General features: G+C 36.3%; 1 protein-coding gene across 3 annotated transcripts in view; it reads right to left on the bottom strand.

Annotated features, from left to right (window-relative positions):
- Positions 1 to 21,838, bottom strand: part of CHIC2 (cysteine rich hydrophobic domain 2) — a 30,077-nt gene extending 8,239 nt beyond the window's left edge. Inside the window, exons 1-5 of one of the 3 annotated variants that reach the window (XM_026083755.1) lie at positions 21,747 to 21,838; positions 16,661 to 16,715; positions 16,365 to 16,520; positions 2,277 to 2,333; positions 2,051 to 2,110 (exon numbers count right to left, since the gene is read on the bottom strand). In XM_026083755.1, the coding sequence (XP_025939540.1) occupies positions 2,051 to 2,110; positions 2,277 to 2,333; positions 16,365 to 16,520; positions 16,661 to 16,715; positions 21,747 to 21,823 (405 nt within the window). In that variant the 5' untranslated portion in view covers positions 21,824 to 21,838. Of the gene's footprint in view, positions 1 to 2,050; positions 2,111 to 2,276; positions 2,334 to 16,364; positions 16,521 to 16,660; positions 16,716 to 18,934; positions 19,031 to 21,746 lie in introns of those variants that run through there. The other 2 variants (XM_026083756.1, XM_026083757.1) reach the window with 2 other exon arrangements.
- Positions 21,839 to 22,060: the final 222 nt, after the last annotated feature.

Here is a 22,060-nt window from a genome sequence, read left to right as displayed (position 1 = left end):
ATATTTTTATCTCTGATAGCATATTGAGCATGAGAAGAGAAAAAAAAAGCTATGATTTGATCTCTGAAGCCAGCACTTTGAAATAATGAACCTCAAAATCAAGCTTTTAAGTCTGTATTTTTAGACATATTCAAAAGTGCCTTGATTTTCAGAAGTGCTGCAAATTCCTCGYGCTCTATTGGCTGCTGACATGATCATCATATGCTATCAGTGCGTCTGGTACACAGGCCAGGTTTCAAAAAGGGAGGAAGACGTAAAACTGGAAGTCTGTGTTTACGCCAAATGAGTCAGAATATCTCGTATACAGTTTAGCATCTACAACAGTGGATATAGAACTTCAAGTGAACAGAGCACCAAGTTTTGGGTACAAGAGCTTAATTTAAAGCACTCATTTTGAAAAAACTTGAGGGTAAGAGTTTTTATTAAACTAAACCATGAATACAAATTAAAGGCAGTTTTAAAGAGACTAGCAAATTAGCTGAAAATGGTGCAGAAAAGTTTTGTAAAAGTTAGTTCATTAAATTAAATAGTCAGGGATTACTTATTAGATATTTTACAAATCAAATATTAAAGAAATTTTAAGTCTTGATCCTGTAAAACTATGTGACAACACCTCCATATTAATGTAAACAGTTCAACTGATTTTAAATCTTATTTAAAAGTAATGAATGTTTATTCTTAAATGTTGCTGGGCCATACTCCATATTGTTTTTGAAAACTAGCACTTTATGTTTCGCTTCAATTTAATCTGCAAAAGATTTGATGCAACAAAGTTCTCTGGAAAAACAGACATTTTTGGTGAGAGAAAAACACATTTTCATTTAGGTCAAGCTCAAATCAATATACAGAAATTTGCTTTATTCTTTCTATATGATATATTATACATCTATATTAACTTGTTTATAGAACAGATAATGATACAAAAAGTCTACTTATTCAGTGAACTGAATAGAGCTAGTCTGTGAAAAGGGCATTTTAAAAATCCCTTATGTTTCAGGCTAGAAATAAGACCTAGTACAGAAACAGGAAAAAAAAGGGAAAGGCTAACACAGGAAAAGATGATTTTAAGATAATTTCCAACCTAAATGGAAATATCATTGGATTAAATATCACTCTTAATTTTTATATGCTATGATAGCTTAATTGTTTCAAAGAACAGACATAATATCATATAATGAAAGACTACAGATAAGTTAGAAGTAATATAGTAGATATTTCTCAAGGGTTAGTCTTTGTTTTGTAAAAGTTAACTCCTTCCTGTTTCCACTTCTYAGACTTTTAAAGAAATTCTGCATATTCTACTGTGCCTTACACTTTAGCAGCTTAATTTCCTTCTATTTAGTACCCTTTGCTTACCTCCAAGAGATTTTGAAAATGGAAACATAAACAGCAACAAAGAAGAGGAAGAAGGCAGCCAGCTAAACAAACTGAAAACCCACATTGGATATTACTCATTTGAAACTGCATGCAACTTCTCACTGTGTATTTCTAAGAAAGGTTTATGAAATCTCAGCTAAAGATTGGAGTTTTAATTTATTTCAGAGACTGACTTAAAAAATATTTTAGTGACACCAGCTAGAAATAAAGATACTTTCTAGACAGTTGAGGTAAGGGGCAGCTAAAATCTAAAAAGGCTAAAGGTTTCTTAAGCTCCAACAGCTTAGTTGAAAGGTCTTCTTCCATACTTTTAGACTTGATTAGCATTATATAAAACAGCCATATCTGACTTGCTGCGTAACCAAAGTTGTGGTTATTCTTTATACAGCATCTAAAATTTCACACTCCATCAACACATGTTCAAGCTATTTTATCTTGGCAATTAATTTATTATTTTTCAGAACACAGTGAAGCCTTGTTTTCAAGTCATTCATAACTTTATAAATCAGTCCTGCACATGAAACCATGCATCTGTGAACCGTAGAAAATCCTTGCACTCAGGCGATTAAGCTCCTGACACCTTTACTGATTAATAATCATGAAAAGAATAAGATCAGAAGCAAAATAAATGATCATTTAATAGAGAAACTCACAAAACAGCCCTTTAACTTACATATTCCATCATGTTATTCGTTTCACATTTCCTTTTGCTTAGTCTCCAATGCAAGCACAGCTAGACAAGGAGGAAAGAAAAAGAAGAAAAATGAGCTGTATTTTATTGCAGCACACAGACTAGCCCATTTGTCCACCTTTCATATTTTTCGTTCAACAAAAGCATCTGTTTCCATACTGTGCAATTCAAACTCCAACAGTACGAAGCTGCTCCCTGCGGCACTCACCTTGTGGTATAACCTATTGTTTTCCCATTCTAATAACTTCTCAATCGATCTTCGTGTCTGGAAGACAAATGAGAAAGAATTTTACTCTTGACTGGTTTTAGAAAAACTTTGTTTTGCAGCTGCTTTTGTGTGAAAAGGGGAGAGGTACAGGACAGTGACCGAGTACAGGGTGGTCTCTGGTACTATCAAAACTTCTCTGGCATTAAATAGTAACTAGAACAGAAACAACCCTTTATGACACGCAAATAGCTATCTTCAAACTGTGTGGAAAAAAATATAACCACTTTTGAAAAAAACTGCACAAAAATATGCTTTTCTTCTTTTGTAGCAGTTACAGCTTTAAAACCTCTTACAGCACTTTTCAAGTGATCTAAGTATAAATGTAGGAATGCTACTCCCTAATATCAGTGGTCTGAATACACTGCTTCTTAAAAGGTTGGTGTTTGAACTGACAAATGTTGCAAACAGTTGCATTTTGCAATGCTGTAGGTCAAGTACAAATGTATAATACTCTATTTGAGCAAACAAAAAAAATTTTTGTTATGTTTATATCCAGATTTTAGAAAGGGAAATCCAAGTGCAGAAAGTTATAGTAATTTGTACAAATGAATATTAAAATATATATGATTTATATAGGAGAAAAATCTAATATTTAGGATTCTAAAGCTCTAAAGTTTTAACTGCTTATGTTTGCCAGACCAGACACTTCAGATACAGAATTCTGAAATCTTTCCTTCAAGGCCTTTTAAGGCTATGCATGTTAGTATTAAAGAAGGACATTCTTTGCTGTAAAGTCTCAGAGCATTTTCAGTATAATTATTCATTTATATTTACATTTGAGAAATATATTCTGACATTTATGGTCATTTGACTGCCAGAATATATACTGCTTAGCTCTAAATGGGATTTGCTACTGACTATGAATAAAAAGAGGATAATTCATGGTGCCAGGTGTTAAGATGAGACCAACAGAGCTGCAGGTGCAAAAGGACAGAGCAATGACAAGGATCAAATACAACTTACTGCAGCTGCAGCTTCCTTACAAGGCATAGAGGGGTGAGGGGAAGGGATGAGAAAGCACCTCGCTGTTATTACTACAAAATACAAGTACTGTAAGTGAACCTTAACAAGTCAAAATAAATGCTGTTATGACAAACAAGAATGTCTGAACAAAATAAAAATTAGACAGCATATTATTACTGTCCCATCAAATATTAATATTTTGGTTTTGAAATGTCAGTTACTCTCTAGCTTAATATTGAAGTGGCTGTGTTGAAAGATGTCTTAAGGATGAACTGAGGTCACATGACTAAAAATTAGATCATTGCTATCTGTGAGTAATCATTACATTGAATTTTTATTACATTGTATTTTAAAAAGCATAAGTCAAGAAATCAGAGGGTGGAACGAGACGTGCCAATGATGAATTTATCGCATCAGTTTTTGGAATCGAGCATTTTGGGGGTTATTATTATTATTATGTTTTTAAAGACAGTGCCCTTTAACAATAATCAGTAGACCTCACTCGTTTCTTTGTAAAGATAGCCTTTTAGAGTCTGCTCTCCTTTTAAATGAAAATAGGGCAGCAGTTATGGTCACACTTTTGTTAATTTAGTTGCCAGTCAGCTCCAAATCAAAAGAAAATAAGGCTGCAGAGTGTAATTAACATTCAGTTCAGTCGTTTTGTCCCTTGTCTAGCCCCCAAGCTTTGTTAAAATTGCCATCTGAATGCTGAAGGCTGTAGGGAAATCGATTTGATTCTAATCGCACCATGAAAAGAACATGATCTAACTGCTTTCAGCCCTCCGTAAATCTGTACTAGGTCTTTAGCACAATGCAACTTCCAATTTAAAAAGCACTGAATGTCTCGTCAATGACTTTGTGAAGAAAAAAGAACAAGGAGCAGACATAAAAATTCCAATAGTTGTTTAAGCATTAAAGTTCATTTGCATCACAGCAAACCTGAAAAGGGCTGACCTCTCAAACCGCCTCTCAGGTCTATGAAGTTGTAGCCTTGACAAGCTCACATTGACAGAGCTCATTGACTCTGAAAGGCTACTCTATCAATGGTGAAAAATGGCAATAGGTTCTACTCTGAGCAGGCATCTGCCTGCCCACCCGCTGCTAAACCAATGGCAAAACTGATTCAAAACCTGAATCTACCTTGTAATCTTCCTTTCCAGGACCTTTTAATAACAGATTAAGATCACTAGACAATTTAATTTCATTGTTTGCCCAAAAGAGTGTGAAAAACATCTAAGCTTTTCAAATTCCAATAAAATTATATATATATATATTACAACATATACACATAAATAAGAAATTGATCGGTAGCTATGTAGTATTAATTGGTTTATTTAAATAATAATCCAGTTGAAAGTCTAATTAGTACAGTTTTGACTAGCATTAGATAAAAACACATGCAACCTCAAGGCCATGAGTATTTATGCACCAAACCTACAATACGGTCCTTCCTTTAGTATGACTTAGGATATTTACAATTCCCAAACCAYGACACATTCTAGATACAAAAACATTAATGAAAATCAGACTGTAAAATATTTCTGCAAACCTCAGAGCATGGAATAAAAAGAGATGAATTAAGCAGCATCACACAATTCACTATAGTAAGTTTTCTTCCCACTTGACAGGTGAAAAAAAAGCACTTGCACGTGCAGCTTAATTAATCACTGCTCTTGACATCTCAGTGATTTACAGTGAGGAGCAGGTGAGGACATACAAAACCAGAAAGGAACACTTGATGTGAGTGTAGCATTTCCAGCACACTAGGATGACAAGCTTATATATTCTATCAATGGTGTACAGAAAAACCTATACACCAAATTATTTGTTAGCCACAACAAAAGCACAAATTAAGTGGAAGAGGGCCTTGCTTATTAAGAAGATTTAATACTATCCAGCTTTTAAAATTTTTCTGTAAAAAACCTACAGCAATATTTGAACAAAGCTAAAACTGCAATTCAAATAGACTTTTTAACACGCCAATGATAAGAAAGTATGCTTTGTAACATACTCAGTGAAAAATGCAGATGGTCTTTAATGTCCACTTGACAAAATTCTATGGATAAATTTCTTCAGTGAACTATCTAGTTGCAATGTTTAATGAAACGTTTCTGAAAAATAACCGATTTTTAAAGATGTCCATGTCGAACAGCATCTTTTGAAGAATTTCCCACTGGGCTACCAAAAAAGCCCAACTCCAAATAGGCATCTACCAACTCACATTGCTCCCAAATAAGCAGATTAAAGTTTTGCCCTCAAACATGAAAAAAATTAGGAAGACTAAGTATGAACTTGTCATGGGTAAACAAGACAGTATTAAATACAAATAAAGTGTTATCTGCATTATGAACTGCAAGATCTTTCTGCTATGTCTTTGCAGCATCTAATCAAGTGAGGATGCATTTACTGATGCAGTTATGATCTGGACTGGGAGGCTGTACAGCCACAGGGTCCCTTCTTGCAATGTGTGACCTGGAACCTACATGCCACACCAAAAACAGTACTAATGAATGGGCAGGAGCCACCTCAATTCCTGCTGTAAGTCAGTGAATGACTGATAGAATACCAGTATTAAACAAAAGGATCTTGCATGACTCTCAAAATGATGCTCATCTGAGTACCTCCCTTTGTCTTTATTTAAATGGAAAAACAACATGAACAGTAGTAACATGATTCTCCACTACCAATTTTTTTCATAGTCTTCTGGGAACAACAGAAGAATCTCTCCCTATATCCATGGAGACTTTCAAATTATTTTATATAAACCTTTACCACAATCAAGTATTAATAATTTTGAATCTTGTCCTGAAAAAATATACTTCACACTCAAATTTCAAAATACAAGGAGACCAATTTAAACAGGTTTTTGTTGATCCTCAGATGGCCAGAATTTGTTTTATAAACTATGAAAGCAAGCTTCATGATCTTATCAGTACTTGAACCATGCCATCTCCTCTCACTTAAAGAAACAAAGGAAGCTGCAATTTTGCGTTTATTTTCCAAACAAATATGTACCGGTCTACAAAATATGTACCCAAGTAATTTAGCTACCGGTACAAACAATGAAATATAAAGTTAACAGATAACTGAGTCACACAACTGTATGCTCGCTTTCAACATGCCAGAACATTCCCCAAATCATCTCTCTCAAATGCTTTCAGAGAGTCTGAAAAAAYGCACTTAAATTAATAGCATGGGTATACAGTTTGCACAGGTTCAATATAAAGTACTGATGAATTGTATCTGTGTGAAATATGTATGTGAACATGCTGTAGACAGAGCTTGGAGGAAAAAGGTCTTGGTTTCGAGCAGGACTGTCACTAACAGAATTGCTTCTAGCACTAAAATATGCTTTCTATAGCGTTTATACTGTGTGGACTGAGAGAGATGTCTATATAATTTTAAGGTTAATATTGGTGGCATGAAAATTTAAGAGTCTTAATCGGAACATGCTTAACTGAATTACAGGTATCTTTCATTATGTTGAGACAGTCTCCAAACACTGCATCACAAATAAAACCCTTCAGAAAGCGTAAATTGGTAAGATTCCCATCTTACTAAGGTATTATGTATTTGTGAAGGGCAAAGATGATGCAGATGAAACCTGAGCTGATTTCTGACTCCTGACATAGCTGAATACCTGCTTCAGCATGTACAGTGGTTTGAAAAGGGGTCTGCTCAGGCACGTAGGTACATCTTGCATCATCTTTCCTATTACAGGTAGGATATTTCTTACTAAAGACTAGTGCATGTGTGCTCATCCCAGGAACCGTGCAGTATCCATGCAAGAAGCTGAGTGAAACCCATACACTGGATTGAAGAAAATAGGGAAATAAATATAGCATTCTGGTGCTCTTCGTAAGAACCTGGAATAACTGCCTTGTCCAACAGATTTATTATTGCTGCATCTTGTCTTACCTCACAGATGATTCTGGGCAGAAAATGAGTCCAGACGAAAGCACTAACCAAACTCCCTCATCAGGCAAAGAAAAACGTATTCCCCAAAATTCTGGAGTAGAAGGAACTAGCAATGTCAGGTTGACCTCAGGAATTTTCCCATTTTAAAATACAGCTCTGAGGATATTGTCCCACACCCTCATATTATTCATAAACTGACCTACTTTGTACTGTTACTGTTCTGAACCTGGGGTAGGTACATCATGGAGAGATGAATTCAAAGCTTAATGAACCAGATCAGATCAACTACTTTCTAGGAGGATCTCTCTCATTACATTGTCTGCTGATATAAAGATAGCAGCATTATTTGACATTACCTGCGTGTAATGGTTTTGAATATCTCAGCCAAAGACCTAATATACATTTCTCAGAGACTCTGATAGCACTTTCTTAAACAGTCTTAAGAGCTTGAGAATTAAGGTTAATGCCTAGACAGACATCAATGCAAATGGAGAAGATAAATGGAAAAATATATCTTGTGTACATTATCCAGGAGAACAATGGAGAACACATTGCAGTATTATCATCAGTCCACTCACTGACGGATACTGGATGAATATTGTCCAAAGCCATGGCACAGAATAAGAAATTACCATTCAGCTAACATCAACAGAAGTGAAATGAACGGCCTGCAACAGAAACATGTGGCAGAGAGAGGAGTTGTCCAGGGAAGTTCCTAAAAGCTGAATTACAAAAGTCTTATATAAATTTACTCTGACTATCCAACAGACTCAAGATGCTAAGGCCACTGGATATTTTAACTAGAGAAACATCCTGTACAAGCTAAGTCTCCAGACAAGAATACCTAGCTACTTCCTGTCATCTTAAGTGACTGCAGACAACCTTTGTGGAAACCTCTTACAATGGAGAAGCCTTGTACTGAAAAYGGTCTTGATCGTGGCAAAATTAATATACTTCCCTTGAGACGGCCTGATGGAGACGTGGAAAAATGCATTTTGCAAGGCAGACAGATGTTGAATTGATCCCTGAAGCATCAGGATTATAATTAGTGTTGCTATCCTGACCTTGAATTTGTAAATAAAAATGTTTAACACTTTTATTCTAAGATGAAATTCCAACTTTGATTTTCTGTCATTCTAAGGAAACAAATACCATGAAGCTTCTTTCCTTCAAACAGACTATTTGAAACTGGGCATGACATAATCAAACGCATTCACCTCCTGCTGAAGGACATTCTCACAGAAAGCGCCACAGAAAATAAACACAGAAGATAGGATTGACTATAACAGAGTTGAGAACAGGATTTAATCTCCACCAAATAACTCAACCTGTATCCACTGAGGGGAAACTACAAATTTGAATGGGATGAAAACTGAAGAAACCAATCTCCACCTCCTTTTTAAGGCTACAGAGATGTTAGTTTGGGTCTCTGCTGCTTATTTTCAAAATATCCAGTAATGTGCTCTGTAATATAGTTCAAGGCCCAGTGCAGGTGGAGAAACTAAAGAATCTCAGGTTACATCTCTACTAGGAAATGAAACAGCGCCTAGAAACAATCTCATTCACTCGAAGCCAGCTGGCAGGGAACAGCTTACATCTATATTAGAAAGTTCTCTTAGCCTCCAAACCACCCATAGTGCCTGAAGCATTCTGATAATGCCTAGGAACTGTAACACAATACAGGGCAAAAGCCTGCCTGGGACCTTCCTAAGAGCACAAATTGTAAAGCTCCAATTCCTAGAAATACTCCCAGGTTTAATTTATTAATATATGGGAAGTCTTCTTGCTATCAGGAGTCAGGGCCAAGGGGCCAAGAATGGAAGGAAAGATACATGGGCAGAAAGACTGAAAGGCAGCACAACACAGCAAAGTAACTTTAGCAAAATAACACATAAAAATAACCTCTGCAAAATACAGCATTTCACCAGTGTGTATGCCAAAGAGGATGATCCCTCTGAAAGGGGGAGCCTCTCCAGTGCCTTGTCTGTCTAGCATTGAAGCAGGAAATTACAAAATCACAGGTAGCCTGATCCTGTTTTTTCCTATTTGGAACATATTTTCATTATATTATTGTTGGTTTATTATTTATATATCATATATAGAACATAATATATATATTATTATTATAGGCCATTCCCCATTTGGAAAAAATAAATCTGGTTACCCTAAAAAAAAAAAGTCACCATCATTATCATTGTTCCAAATTCAGTAAATTTGCTCCAAACTACAGCAAAAATAATTTTTATGGGGAATAAAATGAGAAGCAACTAGTCACTTTCCTCTTTATAGGTATTTTATTTGGTAGAAGACTTATGATATTTTTAGTCTTCTCTTTCGCAGATAAACTGCTCTCCACCCCACACCCCCTTCCTCACTGATCATGTTTCTTGTCCTACTTTGGGGATTTTCCATTTGGAATAACTAGTTACTCTCTTTATACGTAGCGCTTAAGTCACTGGCAGTGTTCCACTTAAGTAGAGAAGTGCTAAGCAGAGAAGAACAACATTTTACCCTGGTGTGCTTGAAAGACCAAGTAAAACAAAAAGCTTTAATATACCCCAGAACAAGACTGGCTTTGAAGAGAAGCAGGGAGAGAGGCAGAGATATGTCACTACTTCATACATAATCAGCAATCCATTCTTTTTTCTTTTTTCTTTTTTTAAACACTGCTGTCTATGAAGTTATTCTTCAGTAAAGTGCTTTGTACTTGTTTTGCTTTTATCATATGAATTTCAGATAATTTTGAATTCTAATTCTTTCCTCAAAAATGCTTGCATATTCTTCCTCTTTGGCATCATCTACAAGTTGCTAAAATCAAGCTGAAGGCAGAATCCTAAAAATGACCCTTCCTAAACTGAAATGACAATTAGCTAAAACATTTTGAACATGTTTTTTTCAGAATAGTTCCATATTCACTATATGAATTTAATGTAGCTCACATTTATTTGAAACATGTCAAATGGGGTAGTATGAAAAGCAATATTAAAACCAAACTGCATTATTATGGCTCCCTCTATATACTCTAGCCTTGACACTGTAGAGGCTTTATAATATGAAAACGTTAGTCTTATATATAAACTTATTTTGATTAATATTAGGATGATCAGAGATGTAATACTAATTTACTATATTTGACAACAATGGTAATGAATGCATATTTGAGGCAAATGCTACGCCAAAAAAGTCTTACTGGGCTGACTAAAACTAAGGTAGAATCACATGTTGTTCTGGTTAAGATAAACTTATTAAATATGTTAGAATTTTAAAGATTCTTCCACATTAAATTAGAATATAAATTGTCAGAGCAGAGATAAAAGCATTATCAGTCTTAAGTAACTGTCTCAAGCAACCGTTTGGAAAAGTATTATGCGATCAGAACTCCAGTGTCAAGTCCCAGGCAGATACAGAGAGGAGAAAATATATTTTTTCAGTTTTGAAAATAAATGAAATGTATTCATAGCTGCTATAAACTGAGCTAATATGTTCCAACATCAGTACCATCTACAGACAAGCAAGACTACTGTATTTAAAGAAAATTCATTCCAGCTCCTCCACCACACATTTAATTTAATCAATACTTTGGAAAGCAGTAATTAGCTTATGTTTATACAGCACTTTGAAGATGTAAACTGCTATGCAAGTGACAACTAATGATGAGGCTTAAGTTGCATTCATCAGCTTTGTGTGAATTCACAAACAAGTAGTTCTTGAAAGCATTACTACAGATAGCTCTTAAATATCTCATTCTACTCATTTTAAAAGATAGTCCATGAACCTTCTGAAAAAAATGCTTAATGAAACGTGCAATTTACTTGCAGAATAGAAGCTTTTTAGCAATCTAGAGGTACTGTAATTCTATCATAGCTTTCATTGCTACTGTTTCTGTTGAAATTATTTATCCCATTTACACATTGGCAAGTATAGCATTTAGTTAATACAGAAAATGAGCGCCAAGTCATTTGAAAAAGTGGCTTCAAATGGGGACCTCAGCCTGTAGTGCTTTTTGAATTATAATTCACTATGTCATTCTTTTTATTTAAGGAACAATACCTTAAAGACTTAATGTTCATTCGTACAATCTGGAACTTGTCCCAGAAAGGATAGTACAATCTACAAGTGAAACTGCTGAGGATCACTGATGATCTAGATCTGCAAATGAGGGACTGTATTTCCTGTAATTTTCCTGCAGCTTTTATTCACTAAAATCCAAACAAGATCAAAAGGAGAGCGGCAATAAGATACTGAATCAAATTAAACATTTATTTTTCTGGTGAAGAGTACCAGGCCTTTTTTCAAATACCTCAGTGCAAAAGAAGAAAGGAAACAATACTGTACAAAGACTTCCAAAACTAGCATTGAACAAAGCACTGAAAAGAAAAATACAGTGAAGGAAAAGTCTTCATTGGATAGAAATGGATTAAGTGATATAATTAACAATTATGCTTACAAATGTCTGTGATTTAATAAATTTCTAGTTTAAAGCACCTGCTGATTTAAGGAGAGAAACCCATGACTTATTTTTCACTGCACAGAAAATAAGTATGTACTCTTATTTTATGCATAATCATTGGAAGTTTTTATGTAATTTCAAAAATCATATATGCTTATTTGTCATAGCATTCCCACATTAGACTTAAAGACTATGAAAGGCAGTAAACACACAGAATACAGATAAAGAAAGATTAAGAGAATTATTATAATTTCCACAAAATCAGAAACTGCAGTTTTCATTTTGTCTGCATAAACCTGTTTCTCTGAACAAGAGCTGCAAAGTACAACGCCAATTTACAAGTGCAGTAGATTGACTTAGTCTCATTAAAATGAGCATTTCTTAAATTGGCCATTCTGAGAAAAATTACTATTTTGCATTAAAAGTATTTGTTTAATTAAGACTGTTGTTCCACTTAGCACAATCTTATCCTGGGAAACACTCCCACTTGTCAGATCACTTTATATGCAATTCAACAAAATAACTTTGTTAGATTATATCATTGACAGTTCCTAAGTGCAAATTGTTTTCTACTGAAATAGAAGACTATCTGGTTTGGTTACAATATAAACAGAGCAGATTCAAAAAGGGTAAAGACAAAGATAGTATATTTTTCTTGTGCAATTACAAGTTCTACATAAATTTCAGTTCTATATGTGGACACACTCCCATCCTGCTTTCAAAATCAGACTCTAATTGTACTGTCTTGGGAGTCTTTTATGATCCTGTAGCAAAGGCTGTAACACAGGTGAGTTCCAAATAACTCTTTTCACTAGAAATCAATCACTTATGACAGGACTGAATTAGCAAAAGTGAGTCTGTCTGGACAACACTTCTCAAAGAAATGCAGGTACTCTAAGATAAGTAACCTTTTGTGTTATTCATTAAGAGACTGTTGCTCAGATTCTACCGGCTGACTAGTAAGCTGCACTTTTGACTTTCTGAACAGATGGTCTGATTAAGTCTAAAGATTCTACTATCCCTAAAAAATGTTCTAAGTTATGAGTGTCAGTGGAAAGGAATCCATTAAATCCAAAAGTTGAAAGGTTGAAGCAGGCATGTGTCATCCCAGATCCCTGTTTCCTCAAGAACTGAATCTTGGATACTGGCTCCTGTGACTACATTTATAGCTGGAGAGTCCTGTCTGTGAAAGGAGGTCTGAAGAAGTCAAAACATGGAAGATCATTTGGTCATCAGAACCTTCTTCCAAGACACAGTAAAAATAAAAGACTAGCAGTACAACAGTTCAAATATAAGGAGTGATAACTTCACATTGAATCTCTTAGTTTGCTATGTATCAGCAAAACTGCGGCACAGCAGTAAGCCAAAGCACTCTATGGATTTAAAGTTTTTTAGTGCAAGAATATGAAATTGCTTAATTGCCAGTTTTGGTGGAATCTACTGGGCAGGTCATGAACTGGAACCTAAATGAACCAGGCTATAGTCACAACTGCTCTCAGCTTGCTGATCAGCCCAAGGTAACTCAGATCACCCACTGACTCTCACCATCTCCATTTCTATAAACAGATACGATTAGTTTCTTGCACTTGTCACAGCACTTTGACATGAACTGAGGGGAATTCCAGAACAAAAGAGAGAATCTTACAAGCTTGTGGACATAATTCAGCACCGAGATCTTAAAGGGCACAAAACGTGTAATTCTAGGAGAAAGGAACTAAAATGGTTTAAGTCACTTTGTTTTCCTAATCTGGGGCTACCAAGAAAAAGTTGAACCCACATAAAACTATTTAAGCAACTCAAGTGACAATAGCTTTTCATTGCTTTTCTGTGAACAGTAGTCCTGACTAGAATCATTACAAATCCTACTGATTGCTTCCTATGCTAGAATTTCCTAATAAGTCCTTGAAGATATTTCACAGCTGTCCTGCTTAACTACTATGCCAGGAAAAAAAAAAAGTAGTCTTCTCCAGCCAGATCCAGAATTAAGAGTTTCAATCTGAGCAAGCATTCTTGCCCCTTTCAATTTGCCTTTAAGAGCAAGTTAATTTATTCTTCTCTATATAATACTCTTCAGATGTCCAACTGACGCTAAATTCTGGAATAGAGGACAACCAAATCTCTAAGCAGACCTCTATTAGCCACGGTGCTGATATGGACAAATAATGGTGCCACAACATCTGAACTCTCCAGATGGAATTGAATAATTTTTAGTCAGAGGGAATAGTTGAGCTGCCTAAACTTAGGTATCCAGTGCCATCAGAAATGCTGTAGGGTGTCAGAGGCCAGACCTGAGACTGGAATATGAGACAGGACCAATGAAAGATCTCTGCTCTTCTGGTGTGGCAAACAGATAACCTAGGATGTGCCACTCAGCCTCCACAATGGCCATGGAATTCAGCTGCCTAAACACAGTGTCTATCTTCAGTTTCACTAATGCAGGACATTCAAGCTTGAGCCTGGAAGTCACTTAATTTCAGGTGCAGGAAAAGGTGTGTGGTTGCTAAACCATCTCCTGGTATCAGCTTTGATAGGAAAAATATGAGATTTACTGACAATCTGGGCAGTACTTCTAGGGTGACCTCAGGAACTTCAGCCTCAAGTTTCTGTCCTTGTTCCTGCTGTTCACTCTCTTTCAGAGACTCATTTTCTATCTATCTTTATGCAATCTGTATATTGTAGCAACAATTAAACCACTAACCACTTTCCAGCCTGCTCTGAACAGAATATCCACGTATTTTTCCCAGATTTATCCTTTTGTAAGAGAGCTTACTTTAATTCCTACCCCAGACAAACTTCAACTGAAGCACTTCTCTAACTGTTGCTTCATTGGGTTCCCACACAGAACCTTCTTCCTCAGCTTCAAAGTCTGGTTTCTGGCCTCACATGCTACAAGCCCTTGCCTTTTTCAGGATGTAAGTTAAACAACGTATAAAAAAAAGCTGATTAATAGTGACTTGTAGTATTAGATTAAGAGGCACCAGACAGAAGATGTGGTCTTGTAGCATCATGCCCCTTCCAAAAGCAGATGACATCATTTTATACTACCATGTAACATCTTGCTACCACTTCTTGCTATAACAGCACATTATGTGGGAAAATGGGTCATATAGTAAGAGCACCAGTAGCATGCTCTTCAAACGTTAAAGATGGACAGTAGCAATGCAAGCTTCCCTTGCATTTGTAACGAACAGAGCTAGGCCTGGAATGGAAAAGGTAGTCTTCCCTCCAAGCCAGTTAAATCACTGACTTATCTGTGACCAACAATCAACCAATTTTAATTTGCTGTAAACAGAGTTTCAGGATATAGATATATGATAATTCTACAGGAGACCCACTAGTTCATGACAGCTTAAAGACCTAAAACCTAGCCCCAAAACCTTTTGATATATTTCAAGCCAAATTTTTTTTTCCATGGACTCCAACATTAGCAAMAGGGTTAAGAAAGCTTTTGTACCTTATTTTGTATACAATTAAAACTAGTCTTAAGCAATCACTCAAAAAAATCAAAGGGACTAAGTATTTAATGATTTATTTATTTTTAAGATGAAGAACTGAGGAAACTTTGAAGATGTTTTCTTAACACAGAAAGTTAGATCATACAAAAAAGTGTATGGGATTTCTTATGCGCACTGTTCATTCTATAAAAATTTTTTTCAGTACATGTGGGTTTCAAGCATCTACATTGCTTTTGCAGCATTTAATGATACCAACTTAAGACTACAAAAGCAGCTTGCCTAATTTCTGGTTTTAACGATGCCACCTGCACATGTGTGTGCATTTGAGCAGAAACTCAGAACTGCAAATTAATATCAAAAAGATGTGCAAAGAAAATTTTAAACTACTTAGACTGCAAAAAACATATGACCACTGCCAACTTTAACACACCTGATTTACTAACCAAGTAAAATAAGGACTTGAATAAAGAAAAGCATGATGGTGTCCAGTGTACTGCACACAAACTTGTAGTATTAAGAAGTACTACACAAGAAAGAATACACACTAGTCTTGCCAAGAAGTGGAAAGACAAACAGCACCAATATAGGAGAGAGGATGTGGAAGCACAGAGGCTTCTTGCAAAGAAGTGAAATGGGACTAGGCAAAGAGGATATTTATGTTAATAAAAATAGAAGGAATGGGAGGGTAGCCTAAATATTGGCACTGAGGAAAGGGAGGTGAAAAAACATGCACATTCAAGGAGCTTCCACTGTGAACAACGCACTTGGCACTCAGTGTTTACAGAGATAAAACACTACTTTCAAACTGTTAGTGTACAAAATGGCTATTAAGGCCACAGTGTAATCATTAGCTCCTCACAAYAGACTGCCAATCAATCACTGTCAAATTCTGATGATTCTAAACAGGGTGGTACAAAGATGATGATGTTAAAAAAAAAAAGGGCGCATTTTGAAAGTTATTTCAATATTATGAAGGACCGTGTGCTGTACAGCACTTATACTCTCTGATAGATTCAGTTATACTACCAGGCATTGAGTTATAAGCTCAAAGTTTGAGTGGTGTCTGTTGTAAATTTAAGTAGTATGATAAACAACTTAAAGCAAAATAACAAAATGTATGAAACCAAGCTGGTAAGTACTATCATACAGTCTTTACAGGCGGAGAAAATGCAACATGAGAACACAACAATACATTTCTAAATTTGTTTTTTTATCAAAAATGGTAAGAATAGTTCAACTTACTCTTTTACTGAGGCAGATAACTGGCCACATACTACAACCTAAAGTGCAGCAGCAGCAAAGGCATCCACAAAGCAGCCATCGCACATTAACTGGAAGGTTCTTCTTAAGACAACTGTTAACTCTACTGATGCTGGCTTTAAATTCTTCTGGTGCAACCTTTGAGGGGGAAAAAAAAATCTAGTACCACAGCAGTGTGATTTATTAATTACTCTTAAAAAAGCGGCACTATACCTAGAACTCTCGCTTTTATAACAAAATCTTACTCAAATTCTAAGTTCTTATTCACAGATACTCACCTTTCCAGTTAAAGATGAAGGAAATTCTGCTTCAAATTTGTTGCTCAGTCCAAATCTGCAAAAATAAAATGAAGATACCAAAAAAATCACACAAAAAAACAATACACAACACAAATTAAAAGTATCTCACAATACAGTGAGGGTTAGTATCAGAGCAACATCAATTTCAAAAAGAAATATTCTTTGCTAAAAGTAATCCTTAAGATTATCCTAACAGATGAAAATGGGGGGGGGGGGGAAATCTATCATCGTAAACAGGTTGAAAACCATCCTGCCCATAGTTTCTTTTTAAAGTTCTGTTGAAACTGTTGACTCATCCCCAAACTCTTCAAAATCCTTATAAGCAATAACAGCAAGTGTGAAAACTGAAGAGAAGTACCTGAGGGGGGAGGCATAAGTAAGTTAATGCCACAGTTTGAAATTTTTTTCTCCTTAGTGCACATGTATCTTGAAAAAAAGCTCATCCACTGTTACTCAACTCAGAATAATGAAGACTGTAAAGTTATGAAGGAGTGTGAGATGATCTGGAATTACTGCCTACTCTGGATTTCAGAAGATTTAAAGATAATAGTTTCACCTAAAGCTCAAAGCAAATCTAAATGTTTTCTGGCATCCAATACGGGGAAGAGCTTCTAATACAGACTATACAGTCCTACAAATCCATTGATGAAACTCCATGACTGGCCTCTAATAAGCTAAACAGCAGTCAGTGTAAAATTTAAGTTGTAGTTAATAACCTTCTGAATACAAACCAAAGCAGTCTCATTATCAGATACTACAAACACTGCAAATCAGAAGTTAAATTGCTCAAGAACACTTGAATACTGGCAGCAAGACCAATTACATACAACTCAACCGCGTGCAGAAAAGTTTACTTTAGGCTTGATAGTTGAAGATACCAAAGAAATTATTCGCTTTGACAATACGTTTATTGAACAGCTAGCTACTCTTCAGATAATTTTCTTCCTAGTGGACTGAAGGATCTGCATGCCAATGGAGAACTTGGTCCAAGTAATCAACCGGGCAGTCAAGTGCTGCACCAATGGTGAGGCACTCCAAAAGAACCTCACAAAACTGAGTGGACAAAAAGATGACAGATGAGCTTCAGTGTAGATAAATAAAAGGTGCTGAATGTTGGGAAAGCTAATCTAAACCATGTTCACCTGATGCTGAACTCAGACTGGCAGCTACAGCTCAGAAGAGAGACCACCACTGACGATTCTCCTAAAATATCAGCTCAATGTGCAGCAACCAGAAATGGCAACAACATACTAGGAAGGCGATTAACAACACAGAGGGCATCATTTTGATTCTACATAAAACCCTACTATACCCACATATTCAGTACCACGTGCATTTCTGGTATCCATGAAGRACTTTGTGGAGTTAGAGAAAGCAGAGAGAAGAAAGACTGCTATACTAAGGGGATGAAGCAGCTGCCTTATGAGACTAAGGAGACTGATTAACTTGGAGAAGAGGAGGCTAAGGGGGAATATGATCAAAGTACAAAGATTCAGAAAAGCAGTGGATAAGGTGAATGATTAACTGTTAATCATCAAATCCCACAACAGAGGGCACTCACTAAAACTATTACAAGATTGGTTTAAAACAGATAAAAAAGCGCTGGATTTAGTGGGGACAAAAATAAAATTTTGCCCCAGTCTCCTTCTTGGAAATAGTTGCATTGCTTTAGTAGAAATTTACAAACACATTAAGACAGACCTTCAACATGGAAGCTTTGACCAATACAGTTATATGAAAGTTATAGGCAAATGACAGTAACTCTGTAGCTGAGGTATGTGGCAACGTTTTATACATCATGGGGCAGCTAAACTGGAACAGCAAAGGCAACTCTTCCAGCTACCAACTTCATTCCAAGCTTTCCGCATTACATTTCATTACCAAAAAGCAGGTAGTAAAAAATGGATGACTCCATATATTAAAAGCTTTGGTAAGCAAATGATGTGATCCCAACCTTATCACTCTTGACTGCATGCTGTAATTTGGAAATTAAAAGATTAGAAATTCCACATAACATTACTTAAGCTTCACTGTACAGAAACAACAGCTCTGGCAAATAACAGCAAAAAGATGGTCTTAAAATCAAACATATTATATCAGTGACACTTTGGAACTGCATTTCCTCAGACAGCTGTCCTCATCTAGCACTAGATTTCTGTTGCACTATTCTCCATCTTCAGTGACACATACATTTTTCTGCCTGCCCTATGCCTTTCCCATTTGGCATCATGTCCTCAACAGATCCATGCTCACCTCATGCATGAATACTTTCTTTAACCTTCCTGGAACCTTAAAAAGTGTTTCTTGAACATGTCTGCTTGAAAGGTTCATCTGAGTTCCTGTCCTTGTATACAGTGGAGAGAAAGAAATGATGAGAGGTGGAATCTTTTGAAGTACAGAAGATTACAGTATAGACTCAGCCAACCTGCAACCTCTTCTCAGCCTGCAGCTTTGATCTTCCTAACGCATCAAACCGACACACAAACAATCCTCTTCCCCTTCATCCAATCTAATGGGGACTAAATCATTTTTTCCATTGCTCTCAATTTGGCCCTTTAGTTCTGCACGTTCACAACCCTTAGAAAACAAATATGTATTCCATCATTCCTTAATGCTCTCCATCCATCTCTTAGTTCTGTTTTCAATCATATGTCCTTCATAAAAAGTAAGCTGCAAAAATACATAAGCAGACTTAAGTTAATAATAAAGGAATTTACTTGGGTGAAGTTATATTCTGTGATGTTTTTTCCCTTCCAAACAGTTACTTTACATTGCACATAATGCACTAAGATGACAACAGCACAGAAGGGCATTTACTAGTACATCACAACTGCTCTGCATCACTCTGCTACTGCAAAAGACTCATAAATCTAACTTTACTACCTAACAGTCTGGTGTATATATAAGACACATCTCAACTGGTCAAACCCAGAAAAGCCCAGGAAAACAGCCTATGGAAATATAACCACACAATCTACCACAATATCCTATTAGCAGTTTCAAACCCATCACATATGTCTCTTTCTACACAAAGATGTTTTTACAAACAAGTCCAAAATACCTTGAATTTTCAATTTAGTTAAATAATGTAAATAACATTTTAGTTTCTGAAGTTTTAAGATTCTTGCCATTAAAAGAAACAGCCTCAAGTAACCAGAGATCACCTCAAATATTATTTCTGTGTACCAAGCTATCTAGAATCCGCTGGTTTGAAAACAGTTTACCTGAAAATTTGAAAAATGGCATTAAAAAAAAAGTTTGAACATGCCAAACAATTCTAAAACAGTGACTTTGAGCCTAACTTTCAGCACTAAAAATAGCCACACACCCTGAAAAGTCTTCATACATTTTATTTGGATAGTATTCACCTGTATTCCCTTGATTGCTTTTAACCACTAGACTTAGAAAGGACTCTCATACATTTCCACTGTCTGTTGGATGCAATCAAGTAATAGTAAATGCCTTTTCTGTAGTCATGGAAATGACACATTTCAAACTCAATATTATGACTTCTGTGCAAGATCAGAGAGGATACGACAACAGACTATGAAGAGGAAGCTTTTGTTTAAATATAAACACAGCAGAGGCAGTCAGCAACTCTCTAAACTGCAGAGCCAGAGACAGATCTGGTATTGTTATTGGATTTGGTATTTGCTTTACTTTACCACCAATAAATTTTTCAAGACCCTAAAAATGCATATATGTTTTTATACCAAACAAGAGAAATTAATTCTATATATAGAACTTGGCCTATTCCTTAAATTCATCAAGTGAGTGTTCCGAAAGTGAGCTAAATTTAATAATAAGCCACTTGATCAATGATGAAAAACTTAGAAGCTTTACAAAGGTAGAAGTGGCTGGCACAACAGAGTAAACGAAGATCAATTACATAATCTTGGAAGCACATGTTCAAATTTCATTGCTTGTCCAAAAGCTAAAGAACTAATATTTTGAGGAAGATCTTAAAATAATAATGACCAAGTGAACATTAGTGAACTATTAATGAAGCAACTACAACTTCCTTACTAGTCACAAATAAGCTATGCAAGCTTCCTTGTGCTTCTATTAATGGGCCTTGGCCTTGTCTCTCATATCTTACCTTTAGGGATTGGAGAAGAAATCAGTGCTTGCCTCCATTTCAGTTTGTTACACTTAGGTGATTGCTAACAAGACAACTATCTAATTATGTTTTCAATCTGCTTAGCAGAAACTGACTAAGACTACAGGCTTCCTTTCAAAGAAGTCAAACAGCTATTGGATGGTAGCAACTTCTGATCCCAATAAACTACAAAACAAAATCATATGTTTGACAGTTCAGCCACATGCTTCTGTTACTTTATTGAGCTTGCTTTCCATTCATCATAAATCTCTCTCAGTATCATACCATGTCACCATGTCTTATTCCCTGTTTTTAACCAGATAAACTGTACTGCCTGGTAGTTGGTATTTCATAATACCAACCAAATATTAAATTAGTAATGCTAAAAAAGTGCTACATTCCTACTCTAAATTTAACTCCAGATTTCTGAACAGATCAGTATCCCACAACCAGTACAGTTCATGGGAGTCAGAGGTGCAGAATGTGATATCTTCAACTTCTATACATCTGTCACGAGTTGAGTCCTGCTCTACAGTGAACACAAAAAAGGAAGTTTGCATGACTGCTTTGTGTCTCCAGGTTGATATTTTAGCCTCTGAAACTGTTCATCATAACTGACAACTGCTGCACTTAAGTACAGAGATCCCAACAAAACTGACTGCAGGAAAAATACCCTGACTTATTAAGTTCTCAAGAAAGACTACATTAACTCACTCATCCCTTGCTGCTACATCCTCAGGGACACCAAATGCTCACTAAACAAAACTCAGAGCAACTCCCATGTTAAACACACTGACGCAACGTTTATCTTAACATGATTTTAGATGTACCCATTCAGCTTGCAGACTCCTTTTTTTTTAAAAGCCTTCAGAGCTGTATTAGTTACCACGTGTTAAATGGGACTGAGTAACTGAGATATAAACAACCCTAAGCGATAGCACAGGCCGGTCATGCACAGACACATACCTGTTGTATATATATTCACACATATAAACATACACACACACGCGCACCATGTACCCTACTTCCTGACAGCTCATCATTTCGGGCAAATGCTTTACATTCCTCTGTTAGTCACAGCCCCAGTCAGCGTTGTTTCCTCACTGCCTCGCTGGAGACTGGCACTCGAGAGCGAGCTCCGGGCGCACGCAGCCGCCGGGGTCGAGGAAAGCCCTCCCGCAGCCGCACGGCGCGGGGCAACGACGGGCGCCGGCAGCGAGGGGGAGAGCGGGCCGCAGCCCCGGCCCGGCCCCCCCGCACCCCCCTCCCCGACTTGCCCC

Source organism: Apteryx rowi, unplaced genomic scaffold (assembly GCF_003343035.1).
Source record: "Apteryx rowi isolate R43461 unplaced genomic scaffold, aptRow1 scaffold_614, whole genome shotgun sequence".
NCBI classification, from domain to species: Eukaryota; Metazoa; Chordata; class Aves; order Apterygiformes; family Apterygidae; genus Apteryx; species Apteryx rowi.
This window is presented reverse-complemented; position numbering and strand designations above follow the sequence as displayed.